At 44.6% G+C, this 21734-nt stretch overlaps 1 protein-coding gene across 3 annotated transcripts in view; it reads left to right on the top strand.

Moving 5' to 3' along the window:
- Positions 1 to 19605, top strand: part of LOC129697817 (probable bifunctional dTTP/UTP pyrophosphatase/methyltransferase protein) — a 39951-nt gene extending 20346 nt beyond the window's left edge. For all 3 annotated transcript variants that reach the window (XM_055636446.1, XM_055636445.1, XM_055636447.1), the window contains 8 exons: positions 1406 to 1514; positions 4334 to 4736; positions 5763 to 5934; positions 7154 to 7338; positions 9643 to 9760; positions 12077 to 12220; positions 14108 to 14230; positions 19027 to 19605. In XM_055636446.1, coding sequence (XP_055492421.1) covers positions 1406 to 1514; positions 4334 to 4736; positions 5763 to 5934; positions 7154 to 7338; positions 9643 to 9760; positions 12077 to 12220; positions 14108 to 14230; positions 19027 to 19241 — 1469 coding nt within the window. In that variant the 3' untranslated portion in view covers positions 19242 to 19605. The remainder of the gene's footprint in view (positions 1 to 1405; positions 1515 to 4333; positions 4737 to 5762; positions 5935 to 7153; positions 7339 to 9642; positions 9761 to 12076; positions 12221 to 14107; positions 14231 to 19026) is intronic.
- Positions 19606 to 21734: the final 2129 nt, after the last annotated feature.

Here is a 21734-nt window from a genome sequence, read left to right on the forward strand (position 1 = left end):
GTTCAGCACATTATTCCAGATAGTGGTTGACGACAGCAATGTGGAACAAACAGTTACTCCCTCCCTTTTATTTTCTATCTCCCTTGAGTTGAACTGTTGGATATCTGTTCGGTAATTAGTTTAGTTTTGAGATAAAGCATGGAAACAGGATCTTCTGCCGAGACCACGCTGACCATTGATCACCTGTTCACACTAGTTCTTTCTCACTTTCTCCCTACACACTTGGTGCAACTCACAGACACCATTTAGCCTTCAAACTCGCATGTCTTTGGGACGTGGGAGGAAACCGGAGCACCCGCAAGAAACCCATGAGCAGACATACAAACTCCACAGAGAGCCCCCAAGGATGGGATGGCGGCTAGGTGGCGCAGCGGTAGAGTTGCTGTCTCACGGCGCCAGAGACCTGGGTTAGACCATGACTAATGCTATATTTAAGAGGGAGTTAGATGTGGCCCTTGTGGCTAAGGGGATCAGGGGGTATGGAGAGAAGGCAGGTACGGGATACTGAGTTGGATGATCAGCCATGATCATATTGAATGGCGGTGCAGGCTCGAAGGGCCGAATGGCCTACTCCTGCACCTAATTTCTATGTTTCTATGTTTCTAAGGGGAGTTTGTCTGCACAGAGTTTGTACATTCTCCCCGTGACCCGCGTGGTGTTTGCTAGCACACTCCAAAGACGTACAGGTTTGTAGATTAACTGGCTTGGTATAATTGTAAAGTGTCCCTGGTATGTAGGACTGTGCTAGTGTACTGGGTGATCGTTGGTCAGCGTGGACTCAGTGGGCCGAAGGGCCTGTTTCCATACCATATCTCCAAACTAAACCATAAGGTCATAAGGGATACGAGTAGAATTAGGCCATTCAACCTATCAAGTCTTCTCCGCCATTCAATCATGGCTGATCTATCTCTCCCTCCTAACTCCATTCCCCAATCTTGTTAATGGAGAGATCCATTCTATTAATTTCTGATTTTGGTGCAACAGAATTCTGAAAATAAATAGTTTCAGGACCTGGTGAGGGGGGGAGGAAAAATACAAAGGTACATCCTTTTATCTCTTTTTATTACTTTTAATATATCTTCTGTTTTCTTTTTCTATGGCTTACTTCTTAACTTTTTTTTGAATTTTTTGTGTCTAAGGGTCTTTTTTTGATCACTCTTTCACACACCAACGAGATTATACTTTCTTTACTTTTCTTCTTTTTAAAGTTTAAAATATGAAGTGGTACAGGTATTATGTATTTTTGGCTTATATTATTGTAATGTACACTACTTCTAATAAATAAAATTATTAAAAAATAAAAAAAAAATCTGATTTTGGTAAAGGGTCAGATAAATGGTCGCGTAACCCTTGCCACCAGTGTAGAAGATGATGACTTTTGACATGGTGACACTTGTTGTTCCAGGTAACCAGCTGGAGACCAACGTTACTCTTTTTCACGAAGAGACGAAGGTGAAGTTCTCGGAACTGTCTGAGGAGCTTCTGTGGGAGTACATACACAGTGGTGAGCCAATGTACGTGCAGTGCAAGCAGAAGGCTAGAATTCAGAGCAAAAGAAAAAAACAAGCTGAGTTTAGTTTTTAGTTTAGAGATACAGCATAGAAGCAGGCCCTTTGGCCCACCAAGTCTGCATCGACCAGCGATCCTACACACACTGGGGTCACTTTACAATTATACCAAGCCAGTTCACCTACAAACCTGTACACCCTTGGTGTGTGGGAGGAAACGCCCATATAGGTCACGGGGTGAGCGTACAAACTGTACAGCCAAGCACCCGTGGTCAGGATTGAACCCGGTTCTCTGGCTCTGTAAGGCAGCAACTCTACTGCTGTGCCACTGTGCCGGAGAAACACATAAACTGCTGGTGAAACTGTGGGTCAGGCAGCATCTGCTTAAATTAAATCAAAATTAAGGTTCTTGTATTGTGGCACGTTATTGCTGTGATTTTCCACTTTAGGACACAAGTCATTTGGATATTGCCTCTTCGATCCCTTGGTGATTTTTAAATCTGTGGAGTCTGTCCCAGAAGCTGTTTTCTTGGTCATTGACCAGATGAAAGAGCTTCAGACATTTACTCAGCGGTTCTTTTAGAAATTCAATCAGAAACTCTAATATCTGCTTATATGTCCAAAATAAACATGCAAAATGAGGACTGGACTTTCATAGCGAATATGTTGAAATCCAACGTTGCTCATTGCTCAAAATGTTTGTTGAGCCGTGACCCGAGTGTAATGTGCAGGAAGGAACTGCAGATGCTGGTTGAAACCAAAGATAGACACAAAAAGCTGGTGTAACTCAGCGAGGCAGGCAGCATCTCTGGAGAGAAGGAATGGGTGATGTTTCGGGGCGAGGCCCTTCTTCTGACTTCTTAGGGAAAAGGGAAACGAGAGATATAGACCATGATGTAGAGAGATAAAGAACAATAAATGAAAGATATGTAAAGAAGTGACAATGGTAAAAGAAACACGCGTTTGTTGGCTGAAAACGCAAAGCCAACGTGACTTGGGTGGAGGATGGATGGAGAGAGAGGGAATGTCAGGGGCTAGATAAATCAACATTCATACTACTGGGCTGTAAGCTGAGTGTAATGTTGGAAATACAATAGCTGATCTACATTGCTTCACAAACACAAACAGTTCAATTTCAGTTTAGTTTATTGTTACATGTATTGAGGTACAGTGAAAAGCTTTTGTTGTCTGCTACCCAGTCAGCAGAAAGATAGTTTCTGTTTTTAGTAAGACGACGTATACGAGGAGAAGGCCAATGCACGGAGGCCAAGAGGAAGGCCAAAGCTTTGCTACAATGATATTTAGTTTAGTTTAGAAAACCAACGTGGTCACAGGAAGAACGTACAAACTTCACACAGACGGCACCCGTACCCAGCATCGAACCCGGGTCTCTGGCGCCCTAAGGCAGCAGCTCTTGCGCTGCGCCACCGGGTTGAAACTGCAGCTAAATCCCGATCGGAGGACTGATGGAGGAATTGACGCAGACTCAGTGGGCCGAAGGGCCTGTTTCCGCGCTGTACCTCTAAAGTCGAAAGACCTCATTCACATAAAATCCTCTCAGTAGTTCTTGCAGCATTTGTGGAAAGAGAAACAAGTTGAAAACCCTTCATCAGAAAATATAATTATTGATTCTGTTTATATTAATGCTTCTCTGAATACAAACGTTACAGCATCTCTTTGGAAATGTGTTCCCTCCATTTATAGAATGCATTTTAAATATAGTGATTTTTTGATTTAAATAGAAGCGCTTTGCTCCTTGAAACCTGGTTTTACTTGATCAGCCCGATTTATTTATTATACTTATTTGATTAGGAATGTTTTTTTTTAAACTATGTAATCAAGCAGTATTGTAACAATATTTTGCAAACATTTGGATGACTGCATAGCACATAGAAACATAGACATAGAAACATAGAAATTAGGTGCAGGAGTAGACCATTCGGCCCTTCGAGCCTGCACCGCCATTCAATATGATCATGGCTGATCATCCAACTCAGTATCCCGTACCTGCCTTATCTCCATACCCTCTGATCCCCTTAGCCACAAGGGCCACATCTAACTCCCTCTTAAATATAGCCAATGAACTGGCCTCGACTACCCTCTGCGGCAGAGAGTTCCAGAGATTCACACTCTGTGTGAACAAAGAGTTCCAGAGATTCACCACTCTCTGTGTGACAAAAAGCTAAAATATTTAGTTTATTGTCAAAATATATCCTTCAATTTGAAAGCTGTATTTAGTTCCTGTAACTTAAGATGTATTTTTGAGTATTGACAATTGTCACTTTAGTTTATATTAGTTTAGAGATTCGGTGCGGAAACAGGCCCTTCTGCCCACCGAGTCCGCACCGACCAGCGATCTCCGCACATTAACACTATCCTACACACACACTAGGAACAATTTATACATACACCAAGCCAATTAACATACATACCTGTCTGTCTTTGGAGTGTGGGAGGAAACCGAAGATCTCGGAGGAAACCCACGCAGTCAAGGGGAGAAGGTATACACTCCGTACAGACAGCACCCATAGTCGGGATTGAACCCAGGTCTCCGGCGCTGCAAGCGCTGTAAGGCAGCAACGCCACTGTTGTGCCACCGTGGCTGCCCTTGGAAAGATTGACCTATCTTTCATGTTCACATCGTGGTGGTGATTTTAAGATGGATCTTTGATAGCTCTATGTTTTAATGGATGGTTTCATTCCAAGTTCAACCTTCATGTCTTATTTTCCATCATTTATTTCTGATTGAGACTCATTGCTTCCGATAAATTATTCCCAGTCAAACGTTTTGGCACCTATTTTACTTCAGATTCTTTTGTTTCAAGGGACAAGGCAGGTGGCTATGGAATTCAGGCGCTCGGTGGGATGTTAGTTGAATACGTTCATGGGGACTTTTTGAACGTGGTGGGATTTCCCCTCAATCACTTCTGCAAGAAGCTGGCTGAAATCAACAGTTCATTGGAAAGCCAGTCTACGGCAAGCAATGCCACGTCTAGTGGTTCCGTAAACCAGGACAAGAGGATGGATGCAGAAAAGGGCCTGAAGTCTGACCAAACTGCACCAATGGAAGCAAAGCCAAAAGGTTTGGGTGCAACGCCACAAAACGCTACAACTGAGGCACGAGTGTCGGAAGTGCCCGACAGTTTACCAAGGACATCCGGCCACGTTGAGATGAATGAGGGCCTCCTCAAATTGGCAGATCTGGTGGACGGTTTCAAAGCGTCAAAGGTGCAGAAATTACATTGTGAACAGAATTTATTTTGGCCGTCAGAACCTTTTTCCCCCAAGATGGAAATATCAAATATTAAAGCGAGAGAGGAGGTGTGTAGGGCAAGTTTGTTTTACGCAGAGGGTGCATTGCGCTGCCAGGGTTGTTGGTGGAGGCGGATACGATAGTGGCATTTACAAGACTTTTGGATAAATGCCGCCCTAGAGAGGCTTATTTGTTTTCTCTCAGTTGGGGCCTCTTTTAGGATCATGAAGCCTAATTTAACTTATTTAGCCCGAAGTTAGATCTGTCACTTTAAATTTATTTGAATGTGTTTATTTAACAACATAATCAGGCAACACTACTTGTACTCTGTAAACGTTCCTTACAATCTGAAAGTTGATATTTTTCTCTCGCTGTAAACCAAGGCATTTTCAAGCATGAATAATTGAAGCGGAGATTGCCAATTTCAGGATTAGTACGGGTGTCAAGGGTTATGGGGAGAAGGCAGGAGAATGGGGTTGAGAGGGAAAGATAGATCAGCCGTGATTGAATGGAGTAGACTCGATTTGCCGAATGGCCTAATTCCGCTCCTATGATTATTTTGCTGAAAGGGGACCTATCTTCCAGTTGTTGCATCAGCAAGATTCACCTTTAGTGTCGAGGAGAACCAGCAGAGATAGTTTCTTAACAGCAAATGAACAAAACATTTATCGGACGAGCTGGAAAAGATCTGTTCTTGCGATTTTATGTTTGTGATTTAATTAAAAAAATTCACCCCTTGGTTAAATAAGGTGGAGATAATTGAGCAATGAATTCTATACACGGATGTAATTAATTTGTAGTCATTTATTAACTGTTGAATGTTTAAAGAGCAAAATTCAGTTTGTTAGCTTTTGTGAAACTTTTGAAGTGGGGAATTTGATAAGCATTATTCACTTTCTCAGCGGACTTAACTTTGTATCCCTATCTATGGTTATTTAACCTACTCACACGCTCTTTGGTTTTTACAATGCTAACCTTTCCGTCGTGGTTTTAACCTGCAGGTCCTATTCACAGCCACCAAACTGAAAGTATTTGATGTGTTGAGCACACACGATGGTTTAGAAGCTTCTGACATTGCTCAGAGATTAAAGACCACAGTGAATGGGACAGAACGTCTCTTAGATGCGTGCGTATCACTGGGCTTAGTAGATAAAACGCCGGGAACTTCACAATGTGAGTGATCAGGCAATCGTGCTTAGGCTGATCGATTTATAAAGTTTGTCCTTACTTGTCTTTGATCTTTAATCCACCTCTTTCATGTAGATGTTTGTACAGTCGCCACTGAAGACATTTTGAAACAAAATAGAGTTTTAGATAGTGGGTCGGCACGGTGGTGCAGCGGTAGAGTTGCCACCTTACAGCACCAGACACCCGGGTTCGATCCTGACTACGGGGTGCTGTCTGTACGGAGTTTGTACGTTCTCCCCATTACTGTGTGGGGCTTTCTCCAGGTGCTCAGGTTTCCTCCCACGCTCCGAAGACGAACAGGTTTATAGGTTGAAGATAAACACAATATGCTGGAGTCACTCAGTGGGACAGGCAGCATCTCTGAGAGAAGGAATGGATGACGTTCGGGTTGAGACCCTTCATCAGACTGAAGAAGGGTCTCGACCTGAAACATCACCCATTCCTTCTCTCCAGAGACGCTGCCTGACGCGCTTAGTTACTCCAGCATTTTCTGCCCTATCTTCGTTTTAAAGCAGCATCTGCAGTTCTTTCCTACAGATTTTTAGGTTAATTAGCTTTGGTAAAAATTGTAAATTGTCCTTAATGTGCAGGATAATGTTAGTGTATGGGTGAGTGCTGGTCGACTCGGACTAGGTGATGCGAAGGGCCTGTTTCTGTGCGTATCTCTAAAGCCTCTAAAGTTTAAAATTGGGACTAGTTTAGATGGGGCATGTTGGTCGTCGTGGGCAAGTTGAGCTAAAGGGCCTGTTTCCTCGCTATGTGACTATAACTCTGAGTTATTGACAATCTGTGAAAATGGTTTAGGTTGGTTTAGTTTAGAGATACAGCGGGAAACAGGCCCTTCAACCCACAGTCCGCACTGACCAGCGAACCCTCCACATTTTCACTATCCTACACACATTAGGGGCAATTGTTCATTTGACTATTCATACCTTATCTGTACGTCATAGGAGTGTGGGAGGCAACCGAAGATCTCAGAGAAAACCCACGCAGGTCACGGGGAGAACATACAAACTCCATACAGAAAGCTCCCGATGTCGGGATCGAACCCGGGTCTCTGGCGCTGCATGCTCTGTAGTGCAGCAAATCTACCGTTGCACCATCGTGCCGCCCTGTGGCGGTGTAAGGTGCCTTAAGGTTTGAGTGTCACGACAAATTGAGAAGATTACTTATGTATTCTCTTTTTTTACCCTTGTTTTTGCAGTCTATAAGAACACTAAACTGGCCAACATGTTTCTGGTGTCAGACACTGCAAATTCTGTGTGTGATTATATTAGTTATAATAATGATCACATTTGGCCACTGTTCACTCATCTGGATTTGGCTGTGAAAGAGGGGCCAAATCAGTGTGCATCAACTCCTGGGGCAAAGGCTACAGACTTATATCAGGTAAAGTATCTTGGTTTTATAACCGTCGCTCCCACATGAATCAGCGGACATTCTCCACTATTGTCGACCTTGCACTGTTCAGAAACCACCGTCTATTGAAGGTAATTGGAGGGGGTGCAGAGGTGGTTTGCCAGAATGCTGCCTGGATTAAAGCGTACTAGCTACAGCAACAGGTTGGACAAACTTGGATTGTTTTCCCTGGATCGCTGGAGGCTGCAGGTAAATCTGATAGAAGTGTATAAAATTAAGAGAGGTATAGACAGGGATTGTCACCTTGTCGTGGTGGAGAACTTTGTGTGGACCTGAGATCCTGAGAGCGATGCCGTCTGGAGCTACGCTCCTGGTAGGGCCACCCATGGCGGTAAGGTCGAGGGGAAGGACTCTGACAAAGAGCAATCCAACCAAGACCTCAACGGTGGAACAGGCGGAGGATGATGGCTGACCTTAGTGGAGCGTCACAACGGCTGGGAAGGCGGATGAAGGCTGCAGCAGAAAAAGGGTCTCCGGTCGATTGGACTCCATGCCACTGGATCCTGACCCAGATCTGTCAAGGACCGTGGGGTGGCTGTCTGTGCACCAGTCTCACCTCGTTAAACAAAGTCACGCACTGGCGTCCTCCAACCCTGGAGACACCCATGGTCAGCCATGACTAAAGGGGGCCTAAGAAGAACAGATAGGGTCAGAATCTTTTCCCCAAAGTTCTTGATTAGTAAGGGTGTAAAAGGGTACGAGGAGAAGGCAGGAGAATGGGGATGAGGGAAAGACGGATCATTCATGTTTGAATGGCAGAGTAGACTCGATGGGCCAAATGACCTAATTCTGCTCTAATGACATGACATTTCTAAGAAGAGAAGGTGAAGTTTTAAGGCAAAATTTAATGCAGATGTGCAGGACAATTTGATTTTCACACAGTGGTGAATTTAGGGAAACTGCTGCCAGGATTGGTGATGGAGGCAGATATGAAAGCTGCTTTTAAGAGTTTTTTAGATAGGCATATGGATATGTGTAATAATGTAGGAATATGGATCACATGCAAGTAAAGGAAATCAGTTTAACCTGGTATGTTCAGCATGGACATTGTGGGCAGAAGCGCCTGTTCCTTTGCTGGTTTCTGTTCTATGTAATTCACTGGTAGACAACTCTGATATAACCACTGACCAGTTTGAAGATTTCTCTGAGTTTTGTCACAGAGAGAAACATAGAAATTAGGTGCAGGAGTCAGCCATTCGGCCTTTCAATATTGCATTTCTGCTTTCTCCCCATATCCATGGATTCTGTTCACCCTCAGAGCTATAGTGCCATCCATAATGTTTGGGACAAAGACCCATCATTTATTTATTTGCATCTGCACTCCACAATTTGAGAATTGTAATAGAAAAAAAGTCACATGTAGTTAAAGTGCACATTGTCAGATTTTAATAAAGACCATTTTTATACATTTTGGTTTCACCATGTAGAAATTACAGCTGTGTTTATACATAGTCCCCTCATTTCAGGGCATCATATGTTTGCTTCAAGGGTGTTTGTAATTGCTCAGGTGTGTTTAAATGCCTCCTTAATGCAGGTATAAGAGAGCGCTCAGCACCTAGTCTTTCATCCAGTCTTTCCATCACCTTTGGAAACATTTATTACTGTTTATCAACATGAGGACCAAGGTTGTGCCAATGAAAGTCAAAGAAGCCATTATGAGTGAGAAACTAGAATAAAACTGTTAGAGACATCAGCCAAACCTTAGGCTTACCAAAATCAACTGTTTGGAACATCATTAAGAAGAAAGAGAGCACTGGTGAGCTTACTAATCGCAAAGGGACTGGCAGGCCAAGGAAGACTGATGACAGAAGAATTCTCTCTGTAATAAAGAAAAATTCCCAAACACCTGTCCTACAGATCAGAACCACTCAGGTGTGGATTTGTCAATGACCACTGTCCGCAGGAGACTTCATGAACAGTAATACAGAGGCTACACTGCAAGATGCAAAATGGTAAATTCTTGAGTGGCCAGGGGTGACCTGTACCTTTTTAAGTTACAGGTAAGGACAAGGTAAGTCCTGTCCTTACCTGCCAGGATGCAGGTAAGGAGCGGTTAATTGGTAAAGGAGTTAGATGGGGGAGAGAAGGATGGAGATTGTAACTAAAGTTAGCATAAGTGGAGAAGACACGAGGGTGAAAATGGTGGAACCTGTTAAGAAAGGAATCTCACATTTAGGTCCCCTTTCTATTGTAATTTAATCATTGGTCTAAATTGTCTCCATTGGTTTTTTATATATCAAAATGCTTCCTTAACATTAAGTTTTCCATCAACAGAATTCAGAACAAATGTTGTCTCGAATGTCTGCCATTAACAGTATTATCAAAGTGGTTGGGAATGACATTGTTTGGGCGTTTGATCTATCATCATTTAAAACTGCTTGTGACTTAGGAGGTATGAAAACATTTTGAATGGTCAATTATGTATGTTAATGAATTGAGTGTTATGACTAATGAATTCCGTCTCCCTCCAAGAAGATTGTCACACACCAGTCTTGGAACAAGGCTTTCAAAGTAAACTCAATTGTAACTGAGCTTCGAACTGTGATGTTATCTTTTTCTTAGTCAGATAGGAGCTTCTTCTTATCGAGTCCACACACAAAATTAGAAGTTGTTCAGTCAGAGCTGAACACACAATGGTGTCTGTCTTGTCGCTTCTTGTGTGTGGTGGTGGAAACAGGGCCACGATGTGAACGCTCTTTCCTTGACCCCAGATAGAAGCTAACAATATCGAGACACATCCCACATTTATTCATGATTGGAGGCAAAAGCCAAAAGGCTTTTGTATTTTGGCCTGCCTTAATTTTCTCTGAGTATTTTCTCTTTTTTAAAAGAGGGGTCTAAAGTTTGAAGGAGATGTGCGAGGCATGTATTTTTTCACGGCGGGTGGTGAGTGCCTGGAACGCGCTGCCTGGGGTGGTGGTCAAGAGTCAATTTAATTGTCATTTGGACCCCTTGAGGTCCAAACGAAATGCCGTTTCTGCAGCCATACATTACAAACAAATAGACCCCAGACACAACATAATTTACATTTTACATAAACATCCATCACATTGCTGTGATGGAAGGCCAAAAAAAACTTATCTCTCCACTGCACTCTCCCCCCCCCCCCCCCCGATGTCAGAGTCAAAGTCAAAGCCCCCGGCTGGCGATGGCGATTGTCCCGCGGCCATTAAAGCCACGCCGGGTGATGCAAGGTCGCACACCGGGTCTTGAAGTTGTAGCCCCGGCGTGCGCTCGCAGAGTCCCGCGGCCATTCCAAGCCGCACGGGGCAGTGATGTTAGGCCCCGCTCCAGGAGCTCTTCGACCCCGCAGCTCGGGCGGGAGAAGTCGCCGTTTGCTGACGAGAGTCGCGCCGCCTACCGGTTGAGGCAGATACGATAGAGGCATTCAAGAAACCTTTGCATTGACATATGGATATGGATTATTGCAGGCATCATGTGTAGCACTGACACTGTATGCCATAGGGCCTGTTCTTGTGCTGTACTAACTTGTCTAAAACTCGCTGCAATGCTCTTATTGTGCTAACTATTGCCCCAGGCAAACACCATTAGTATCATATCTTAATTCCTTAAATTCTGTTTAATATACTGAAGCATTGCAGAATGTTTGACCCGATTCAAATACCATCTTCTGTACACGAATTGGAGCCACACGCAGGGGTTCATGGTAGAATGCAGGAGTAGATTTAGACTGTAGGGATATACCATGGAATCAGGCCCACTGTGTCCGCACCAGCCAGTAGTCACCCTGTAGGGACAATTAATGTACAAACCTGCACATATTCGGGATGTAGGTGGAAACCGGAGCACCCGGAGAAAACCCACACAGTCACAGGGAGAACGTACAAACTCTGTACAGACAGCACCCGTAATCAAGATTGATCCCAGGTCTCTGAGGCAGCAACTTACCGCTGCACCTCTGTGCCATCCCAGATGGAAATCGGTTATGGTGGAAGGGTTTAATGAGATGAATTTGGGAGTTAAAGGAGCTACAGATCTTGAGGGCTACCCAGAAAGGAGTAAGAGGGATGCCAGTAACTGCAGACGCTGCAGGGTTAAGCAAGACACAAAGTGCTGGAGGAACTCAGCGGATCATGAGGCATTTGTAGGTAAATAAACAGGTGGTGCTTCGATAAACAGGACACTTTTTCAGTCTTGGGAGTATGGTTTGTGAAATGCAAAGTCAAACAAGCAACAGGGCCCAAATTAGTCATCCAGACTACAATAAATAATGTGTAGTGAGGAACAGCAGATGCTGGTTTATACCAAAGATGGACATGAAGTGCTGGAGTAACTCAGTGGGTTAGGCAACATTTCTGTAGAAAAAGGATGGGTGACGTTTTGGGTCGGAACCCTTCTTCACCTGAAGAAGGATCTCGACCCGGAAACATCAACCATCCTCTTTCTCCAGAGACACTTGCCTGACTCACTGAGTTTCTCCAGCATTTTGTGTCTATCCTCAATAAATATGTTGTGCTTCCATTTTAATCTGCATGCACAGCGATGTGGCTGAATATGTCATATTGAAGGATTGATTTAAAAATATATTGTAATCAGAAATGATCAATAGACTGCTATTTCATTTAAAGGCAGAAAAATGTTTGATATTGAGAAGATGTTTCTGGTTAAGGCAGAGCATGTTAAATAGATGACAAAGAGATATCTCTTCAGTTAGGTTTTCTTAAATCAATATTTTTTTCTTTTGCAGGAGTTTCTGGAGTTTTGGCATACGAGATGGCAAATGCATATCAAGATATGGTTCTCACACTGTTTAACCTGCCACCATTGTTGGAAAACTTTAAGCGTTTCCAACGACAAAGTCAAAACATGAGTCGAATTTCTTTCCAGGAAGGTAAATAAGAGCATTGCAGCGAGTTTTAGACAATAGACAACAGGTGCAGGAGTAGGCCATTCGGCCCGTCGAGCCAGCACCGCCATTCACATGATCGTGGCTGATCATCCACATTCAGTGCCCCGTTCCTGCCTTCTCACCATATCCCCTGACTCCGCAATCTTTAAGAGCTCTATCTTAAGTGTCTGTCCCACTGCACGAGGTAATTCAAGAGTTCTCCCGAGTTTTCCCCTGATTCGAACTCGGAGAATGTCCGTAGCGGGTCCGTAGGAGTTCGTGGATGTCTCGTAGCGGCTCGTACAAGTAAAAAGTATAGCCCCTGTCCCATGATGCAAGTTTACCCAAGAGCTCTCTTGAGTTTAAAAAAAAATCAAACTCGTGGTACTTCATCACGAGTATTTTTTTACTCTTGGAAATTTTTCAGTGTTGAAAAAACTTCACGAGTTTCACGAGCTTACCGCGTTTCCCCGAGTACCTGCCGTTAGCGTTACGAACCGCTACGAGATGTCCAAGAGCTCCGACGTACCCGCTACGTACATTCTACGTACTTACCATGAGTTTGATATTTATTTAAACTCGGGAGAGCTCTTGGGTAAACTCGCATCGTGGGACAGGCCCTTAACAATTTTTTTCACCACATTTTTTTTACTTGTGGACATTTTTCACAGTGTTGAAATGACATACAGAGTTTACCGGATTTCCCGAGTACCTACCGTTAGCATTACGAGCCGCTACAAGACATCCACAAACTCATACGGACCCGCTACGGACATTCTCTTCGAATCAGGGGAAAACTCGGGAGAACTAGATAGAGTACAGAGGAGATTTACTAGAATGTTGCCTGGGTTTCAGCAACTAAGTTACAGAGAAAGGTTGAACAAGTTAGGGCTTTATTCTTTGGAGCGCAGAAGGTTATGGGGGGACTTGATAGAGGTTTTTAAAATGATGAGAGGGATAGACAGAGTTGACGTGGAAAAGCTTTTCCCACTGAGAGTAGGGAAGATTCAAACAAGGGGACATGACATGAGAATTAAGCGACTGAAGTTTAAGGGTAACATGAGGGGGAACTTCTTTACTCAGAGAGTGGTAGCTGTGTGGAATGAGCTTCCAGTGAAGGTGGTGGAGGCAGGTTCGTTTTCATCATTTAAAAATAAATTGGATAGTTATATGGATGGGAAGGGAATGGAGGGTTATGGTCTGAGCGCAGGTATTTGGGACTAGGGGAGATTATGTGTTCGGCACGGACTAGAAGGGTCAAGTTGGCCTGTTTCCGTGCTGTAATTGTTATATGGTTATATTATATGGTTAACTCTTGAATTACCTCGTACAGTGGGACAGGCCCTTAACTGTCACTTGAAAGCATCCAGAGAATTGGCCTTCACTGCCTTCTGATTTCTCTCTTGGTTCAAGATCCACTCTTTAACTTCTCCCTTCAGAATTAGCTTTCATTGTACAATTAAATGATCTCACTGAATCCCGAGGTAAAGTTTAAATTCAATTGCAACTTTAGCTAAAGACGTAGTACAAAAAGACTTAGATTTACGATCACCCTCAACAAACGTCTAGATTTTAGATATGAATTTAAGGGACAAATGAATTATCTTAATTTTCTTTCCGATTTGTCCAATTTTGGGCAAATCATTTTGTTCGTTCTAGTGACTTGGCCACCAAAGTTAATTGAATGATGATTGCCATTGTGCTAAATTCCATGCTAATTGTAAATTGCCCCTAGTGTGTGTAGGATAGTGTTATTGTGCAGGGTTCACTGGCCAGCCCGGACTCGGTGGAACCGAAGGGCCTGTTTCTGTGCTGTATCTCTAAACTAATCTAAACTATATCAGGCAAGATTTTAATATTTAATTTTTATCTTCCACCTGCCCAAAAAAGGAAACATCTTCACAGACGATATACCGCAGGCAGAACTTTACATTCTTGGGCATGTTCTGCATTACTGGAAGGAAGACAAGATCGATCTCCTGTTAAGCAAGCTCTCTCACAGATGCAAACCAGGTAATACAATCTCCCTCAATCTGCTCTACGTTGGAAGTTCTCTATCTCCTCATTCTTTGAATTACGGGGAACTTTATTTGCCTTGGGTAGATCTTTTGATAATGTATCATCCATTATGTGCTCTTGAAATTACCTTCATATTTGGAGAATGGGCTTGAGAGGGAAAGATAGATCAGCCATGATTGGATGGCAGAGCAGGATCGATGGGCCGAATGTCCTGTGACTTATGAACACGACAAAACATGACTTGCCAGGAACCTGCACTCTGAACGATGTCAATGCATTGGAAATGCCGATCTTGTTAACACAACTCTGATCAACTGAGGCACTGAAGGTGCTGAGGGATTCCTTTGCTCCTATTTTACGAAAGCTTCCATTTCTTCTAGCGTCTTATTTGCACTGCGTTTATGGAACATAGAAATACACAATACTGGACCAGTCCCTTTGGTCCACTATGTCAATGATTAGATTAGATTCCTTTGGATTCAAACTTTTCGGTCCAAAACGAAATTTTGTTTCCCTGCAGTCATACACATAATATAACTGACAAAAACACACAATCAACACAAATTTAACAACCACCACAGTGAGTTCACCAAACACCTCCTCCCTGTGGTGGAAGGCAAAATCTTAAAGTCTCTGTCTCCTCCCTCTTTGTTCTCCCTCTGCGCCGCGGCGATCCAGGCTCCAGATGTTGTCACCCCACCGGGTGATGGTAAACCCCGCGGCTCAACCGTGCTCCGCGAACGGGCCGGTTCAAACTCCGCGGGTGGTCGCTGCCGCCGACACGGTTCTGGGGCCGAGTCGGGTCTGCGCTGCCGCTGCCGCCGCCACGGTTCTGGGGCCGAGTCGGGTCTCTGTTGCTGCCGCCACGGTTCCGGGGCCGAGTCGGGTCTGCGCTGCTGCCGCCACGGTTCCGGGGCGAGTCGGGTCTCCGTTGCCGCTGCCGCCGCTGCTACAGCCGAGTCGGGTCGCCTCTGCCGCCGCCGCTACAACTCCGGGGCCGGGTCGGGTCTGCGCTGCCACCGCCACGGTTCTGGGGCCGAGTCGGGTCTGCGCTGCCACGGTTCCGGGGCCGAGTCGGTTCCGGGGCCGAGTTGGGTCTCCGTTGCCGCTGCTGCCGCTGCTACAGCTCCGGGGTTGGGTCGCCTCTGCCACCGCTGCCACAGCTCCGGGTCCGGGTCGGGTCTCCGCTGCCGCTGCTGCCACCGCCACAGCTCGGAGGCCGCCAGCTCCGCCATTAGGCCACGGCGCAGACGGAGACGGGGACGGGGACGGGGAATACGACAGAAAAAAAGTCGCATCCCCCGAAGGAAGAGACCAAAACATGTTTCTCCCACCCCACCCACACACATACACAATTTAATAAAACAAAATTAACTAAAACATGACAAAGGAACAAAAAGAAAGAAAAAAATCAGATGGACTGCAGGTGGGCCGCAGCTGTTAAGCCAGCACCGCCATCTTGGATGCTGAACATGATGCCAAGATAAGCTAATCTCACTTGCCGACACGTGATCCTTGTCCCTCCATTCCCTCCACATCCATGTGCTTATCTGGAAGCTGCTTAAACGCTGCTATCAAATCTGCCTCCACCACCACCCACGACAGGGTATTTCAGGCATCCAACATTCTCTGTATCAACAAAAACTTGCCCTGCCCATTTCCCCTAGACTTTATCTTGCATCATTTTCCTTCCTGCCCTGCATATTTCATGTAGTCAGTTCCTTGCTTGAGAAATCAATTGTATATTTTAGCAATAACCTAAATGAAGCCTCAGTTTTATTTCTGTAAAGGTTTCGGGTTTCAGGTTTAGAAGGATATGGGCCAAATTCTGGTAAATCGGACTAGATGGGACATGTTGCGGTGTGGGCAAGTTGGGCTGAAGGGCCTGTTTCCACTCTGTATGACAATGGCTCAATAAACAGATCTGATAACAGTATTTAATTGCAATTGTAAATAACGAGCTTCACTTTTGTTTTAAATAGCTTTAATGCCCTATAAGCACAGGGCATAAATGATTAAACACTTTAATGAGAAGGTTGTGAATCAGTGGAATTCTTTGCCACGGACGGCTGTGGAGGCCAAATCTGGATATTTTCAAGGCAGGCATAGATAGATTCTTGATTAGGACGGCTGTCAGAGGTTATGGGTAGAAGGCAGGAGAATGGGGTTAGGAGGGAGAAATAGATCAGCCATGATTGAATGGCGAAGTAGACTTCATGGGCTGAATGGCCAAATCACTTACGACATTATCCTATCACTTATGACCTTATTAATCCAATGTGTGTGCACCAGACTTTGTGTAAAAATACTAAATTGATTATAATTAGTGCTTTTTAGCATCTGTTTGCTATTCAGTACAACAGGCTGCTCAGCCGACTCGAGTTCTTCACTGTTCCTCGAAACAGCTGTTGATGAGGAAGCAAAAAAAGCCTCTGGGAACAGTGACAAATGTTGCTACATTTCTCTGCGGAAGCCTTTCTCGAGGTTAGAGATGAGCGTGGGTTTATGTTTGACAACGGATTCTGAGCCAGAGAATTCAGAAGATCGAAAGGGTGAAGGAATGAAATAAAGTCAAGGAAATAATAGAAAAAATAAAGAAAAGGGGAAAATAATAAGTGTGGGAAAATAATAAGCAAATGAATGATTTTAGTTTAGTTGAGGGATACAGCATGGAAACAGGCCCAACAGGCCCTCCATACACTAGCACTATCCTACACACTAGGGATAATTTATCATATTTACCCAAGCCAATTAACCTACAAACCAGTACGCCTTGGAATGTGGAGAAGAAACAGGAGCACCTGGGGAAAACCCACGCTGGTCACGGGGAGAACATACAAGCTCCATACAGACAGCACCCATAGTCTGGATCTAGCCCGGGTCACTGGTGCTGTAAGGCAGCAACTCTACCGCTGCGCCACCATGCCACCCGCTTTGTGGGACCATTTGCTTGATATATACTTTCGTACAAAAATAATGGACTTTGAACATTTGCAAGATATCGGCGAGACCAAGCGCAGGCTCGGTGATTGTTTCGCTGAACACCTCCGCTCAGTCCGCCTAAACCTGCCTGATCTCCCGGTTGCTCAGAACTTTAACTCCCCCCTAATCCCCAACCTGACCTTTCTGTCCTGGGCCTCCTCCATTGTCAGAGTGACGCCCAGCACAAGCTAGAGCAGGTGCAGGAAGAATTCACAAGGATGTTGCCTGAATTGAGTGCTTTAGTTATAGGGAGATACTGGATAAACTGGGATTGTTTTCCATGGAGCTAAGAAGGTTGAGGTGTAACATAGAGGCTTATAATACCATGAGGAGCATCGATAAGGTGAATGGCCATGGTCTTCTTCCCAGAGTAGTGTTGTCTAAAATTAGAGGATGTCTGTTTAAGTTGAGAGGGGAAAGTTTTAATGGGGACCTGAGGATCACATTTTCACACAGAGGGTGTTGAGTAGATGGAAAAATCAGCAAAAATAAATGGTAGTGGTGACTGCAATTACAAAGTTTATTGGACATTTGAACAAGTTTATGGGTAAGAAATGTTTAGAATATGGGGCAAACACAGAACAATGGGACTAATTCAGATTGGTATCGATGAGTTAGGTTGAAATGCTTTATGACTCTTTCATAATGACTGAAATAATTCATGTTCATAAGTTATAGGAGCAGAATTAGGCCATTCAGCCCATCAAGTCTACTCTGCAATCAAGTCAATCATGGCTGATCTGTTTTTCCCTCTCAACCCCATTCTCCTGCCCTCCCCCATAACCCCTGACACTTACTTATCAAGAATCTACTAAGCTCCACCTTAAAACTATCCTGTGTCATGGCCTTCACAGCCTTGTGTTGCAATGAATTCCACAGACTCACCACCCACTGACCACAGGAATTCCTCCTCATCTCTTTCGCAAAGGTACTTCCTTTTTTCTGAGAATATGGCTTCTGGTCTGAGTCTAACCCACTAGCGGAAACATCCTCTCCACATCCACTCTATTATAGGCTTCCATTCCTGTTCCCAGCAGAGAGATATCTTGTTTAAGAAAGAACTGCAGATGCTGGCAAAATCGAAGGTAGACACAAAATGCTGGATAAACTCAGAGGATGAAGCAGCATCTATGCAGAGAAGGGATTGGCGAAGCTTTGGGTTGAGACCCTTCTTCAGACTCAATTGGTGACGTTTCAGGCCGAGACCTTTCTTCAGATTCTGAAGAAGTGTCTCGACCCGAAACGTCGCCAACCCCTTCTCTCAATTGATGCTGCCTCACCTGCTGAGTTTCCCCAGCATTTTGTGTCTACCAGATAGATATCTTCTTGTGTCGTGCTGTGTAGCTTACGGAGGAGGGAGTGGACGCTGGGACAATTCCAAAGTTTAAGAAACAGTTTGACAGGTATATAGTGTAGATGGTTTATGCATGCAACCTATAATGTAGCTACCTCATCACCATTAACACGCCCTCTCACATCAGTATAACTGTGATCTCCTCCCTTCTCCTCCTCCCATTTTGTCCCGGTACGTCTGAAGGCTGGGTGCAGCCAGTACTGGGACGTGTGTGCCATGTGCTAAATTAAGGACTATAGTAAAGGTTATAGTGTGTCAGACTAGACTCCTTTACAGATAGGACAGGCTGGTAGGGATATGGACCAAGCGCTGGCAGGTGGGACGAGTGTAGCTGGGACATATTGGCCGGTGTGGGTAAGTTGGGCCGAAGGGTCTGTTTCCACACTGTAGCACTCTATGACTGTATGAGCTTGCATCGATTGATTAATGAAACAATGTGCCCTGGGTTTTCCAGGATGTGGCCTTCTCCTGACTGAGATTGTGCTGTATGATCGGAAGACCAAACCCTGCAGAGCCCTCCTGCAGAACCTCGGCTTGATGATGGAGAGTGAAGGGAAGGAGAGGAGTGGGTCCGAGTACAGGAAACTCCTACATAACCACGGCTTCACAAACGTGCACATCAAGCACACAGGAACTATTCTGGATGTCATTTTTTGCACGAAGCAGTAATTCCTCTCACAGAAACTAGTTAGCGTTTAATACAAAGGAAGGAACTGCAGATGCTGGTTTAAACCGAAGGTAGACACAAAATGCTGGAGTAACTCAGCAGGACAGGCAGCATCTCTGGAGAGAAGGAATGGGTGACGTTTTGGATTCTGATGAAGGGTCTCGACCCGAAACGTCACCCATTCCTTCTCCAGAGATGCTGCCGGTCCTGTTGAATTACTCCAGCATTTTGTGTCCATCGTTGGTCTATTAATACGTTTGTTTGTCACTCTCATTTGGGGGTGGCAGCAACATTCAAGCCAACTCAACGTTGTACAATCTGTAAAATGAATGCAATATTAAATGAACAGATCATGTTTGGAAACTTTATTTTCAATATTTCTCTTGTCTTCATGCACAACACAGTTTGCAGGCCATTCAGCCCGAGGTCTATGCCTGCTCTTAGAGCAATTTCATCAATCCCATTCCATCACTTGGTTCTCGTGATCTCACCCCGGCCTCTTCCTCTTCTCCCCTCTCCCATCGGGCAAAAGTTATAGAAGTATGAGAACACTTTTGGATGCTTTCTGGGTTAGGTGACACCAGCAACTCCTACTGTGAGGATATCGATGCTGATAATGTGATCTGTCTGACTTGTAAAGGTATCACCTAACCCAGAAAGAGTTGCAAAACCACAGATATCTAAAGCCTGTCCTCCCACACTCTCTCCACTACATTCGGTCTCCCTTCCCATTTCTGTACTCGTTAGTGCCTAGCGCTTGGAGTAATTTTGTGATTAGTATTAAGATTGTGGTTCTTTCCTCGCTCCCTAATCTCTGCTTGCTGGATCTCATCCCTTCTCGGTAATTAGTAACAACCCAATTCCTCATCATCTACCTTCACACAGTTTTGTAGCCATTTCAGTGTAATTAGTTTAAAGGGAGCACCAGAAACATGATCCAATGTCTTAGTTTTGTGATACAGCGCGGCAACAGGCCATTCGGCCCAGGGAATCCAGACTGACCTGTGATCCCCGCACATTAACACCACCCCACACATACTAGGGACAATTTTTTACATTTATACCAAGCCAATTAACCTGTAAAATTATACTCTTTTGGAGTGCAGGAGGAAACCGAAGATCTCGGAGAAAACCCACGCAGGTCACGGGGACAACGTACAAACTCCGTACAGACAAGCACCCGTAGTCTGGATAGAACTCTGGTCTCTGGCACTGTAATGGCCCTGTCCCACTGTACGAGAGTGGATGTTGCAGAACACTTGTCCCTCTAAACCTTCCCTAGCCATGTACTTGTCTAAATGTATCTTGAGCGTTACCATAGTACCTGCATCAACTACCTCAAACGGCAACGCGTTCCGTACACCCACCACCCAAAAAAAGTTGCCCCTCAGGTTTGCATTAAAACTTTCCCCCTCCACCCCCCTCACCCTAAACCTATGTCCACTGGTTCTCGATTACCCTTTTCTGGGCAAAATACTCTGTGCATTTACACAATCTATTCCTATCTATGTTCTCCAGAGAAGCTGAGTTAAAGGCCTGTCCCACTTGCCCGTCATTTGAGTTTAATTTACGAGACATCATTTACGCGTCACGACACATGACGAGCGCGTGGTGACACGCATGTGATGCGTGCATGGTGCGCATTATGCGCGCATGGTCTACGATGACATAGGTAGTGACGCGCGGCTGCGTGTGGTGTCGCAGGATTCGGTGATGTACAAAATCTTTGCATGCCATCTGTGTGACATGCAAATGACGGCCAAGCGAGACAAGCCCTTTACTCCAGCACTTTGTGTCCCCTTATGAGTGCCTCAGCGGCTCCTTCTGTCTCATTTGTTCCTGTGCTTCTAACATTTGATCTTTCATGACATAAATTAAACCAGAAATCCCGTCCAAAAATTATAGCTTCAATATAGCTTCAATATGCACAGCTTTTTCCTGAAATCTTAGAACAAGGGGACATGACTTGAGAATTAAAGGACAGAAGTTTAGGGGTAACATGAGGGGGAACTTCTTTACTCAGAGAGTGGTGGCTGTGTGGAATGAGCTTCCAGTGAAGGCGGTGGAGGCAGGTTCGTTTTTATCATTTAAAAATAAATTGGATAGTTATATGGACGGGAAAGGAATGGAGGGTTATGGTCTGAGCGCAGGTGTATGGGACTAGGGGAGAATATGTGTTCGGCACGGACTAGAAGGGTCGAGATGGCCTGTTTCCGTGCTGTAATTGTTATATGGTTATATGGTATATACTTATTTTTCCAATGTTCATCAACGAGCTGGGTTTTCATAAGTTACCGGAGCAGAATTAGGCCCATCAAATCTACGGCACCATTCAATCGTGGCTGATCTATCTTCCCTCTCAACCCTATTCTTCTCCCCATAAACACTGACAGTGTTTTGATACATAATCTTCTTAACGAGTCCACATACAAGATTAGAAGTTGTTCAGCCAGAGCTGAACACACTTCTCGGCATCTGCATACAATGGTGTCTGT

Source organism: Leucoraja erinacea, chromosome 6 (genome assembly GCF_028641065.1).
Source record: "Leucoraja erinacea ecotype New England chromosome 6, Leri_hhj_1, whole genome shotgun sequence".
In the NCBI taxonomy this organism is placed as follows: domain Eukaryota; kingdom Metazoa; phylum Chordata; class Chondrichthyes; order Rajiformes; family Rajidae; genus Leucoraja; species Leucoraja erinaceus.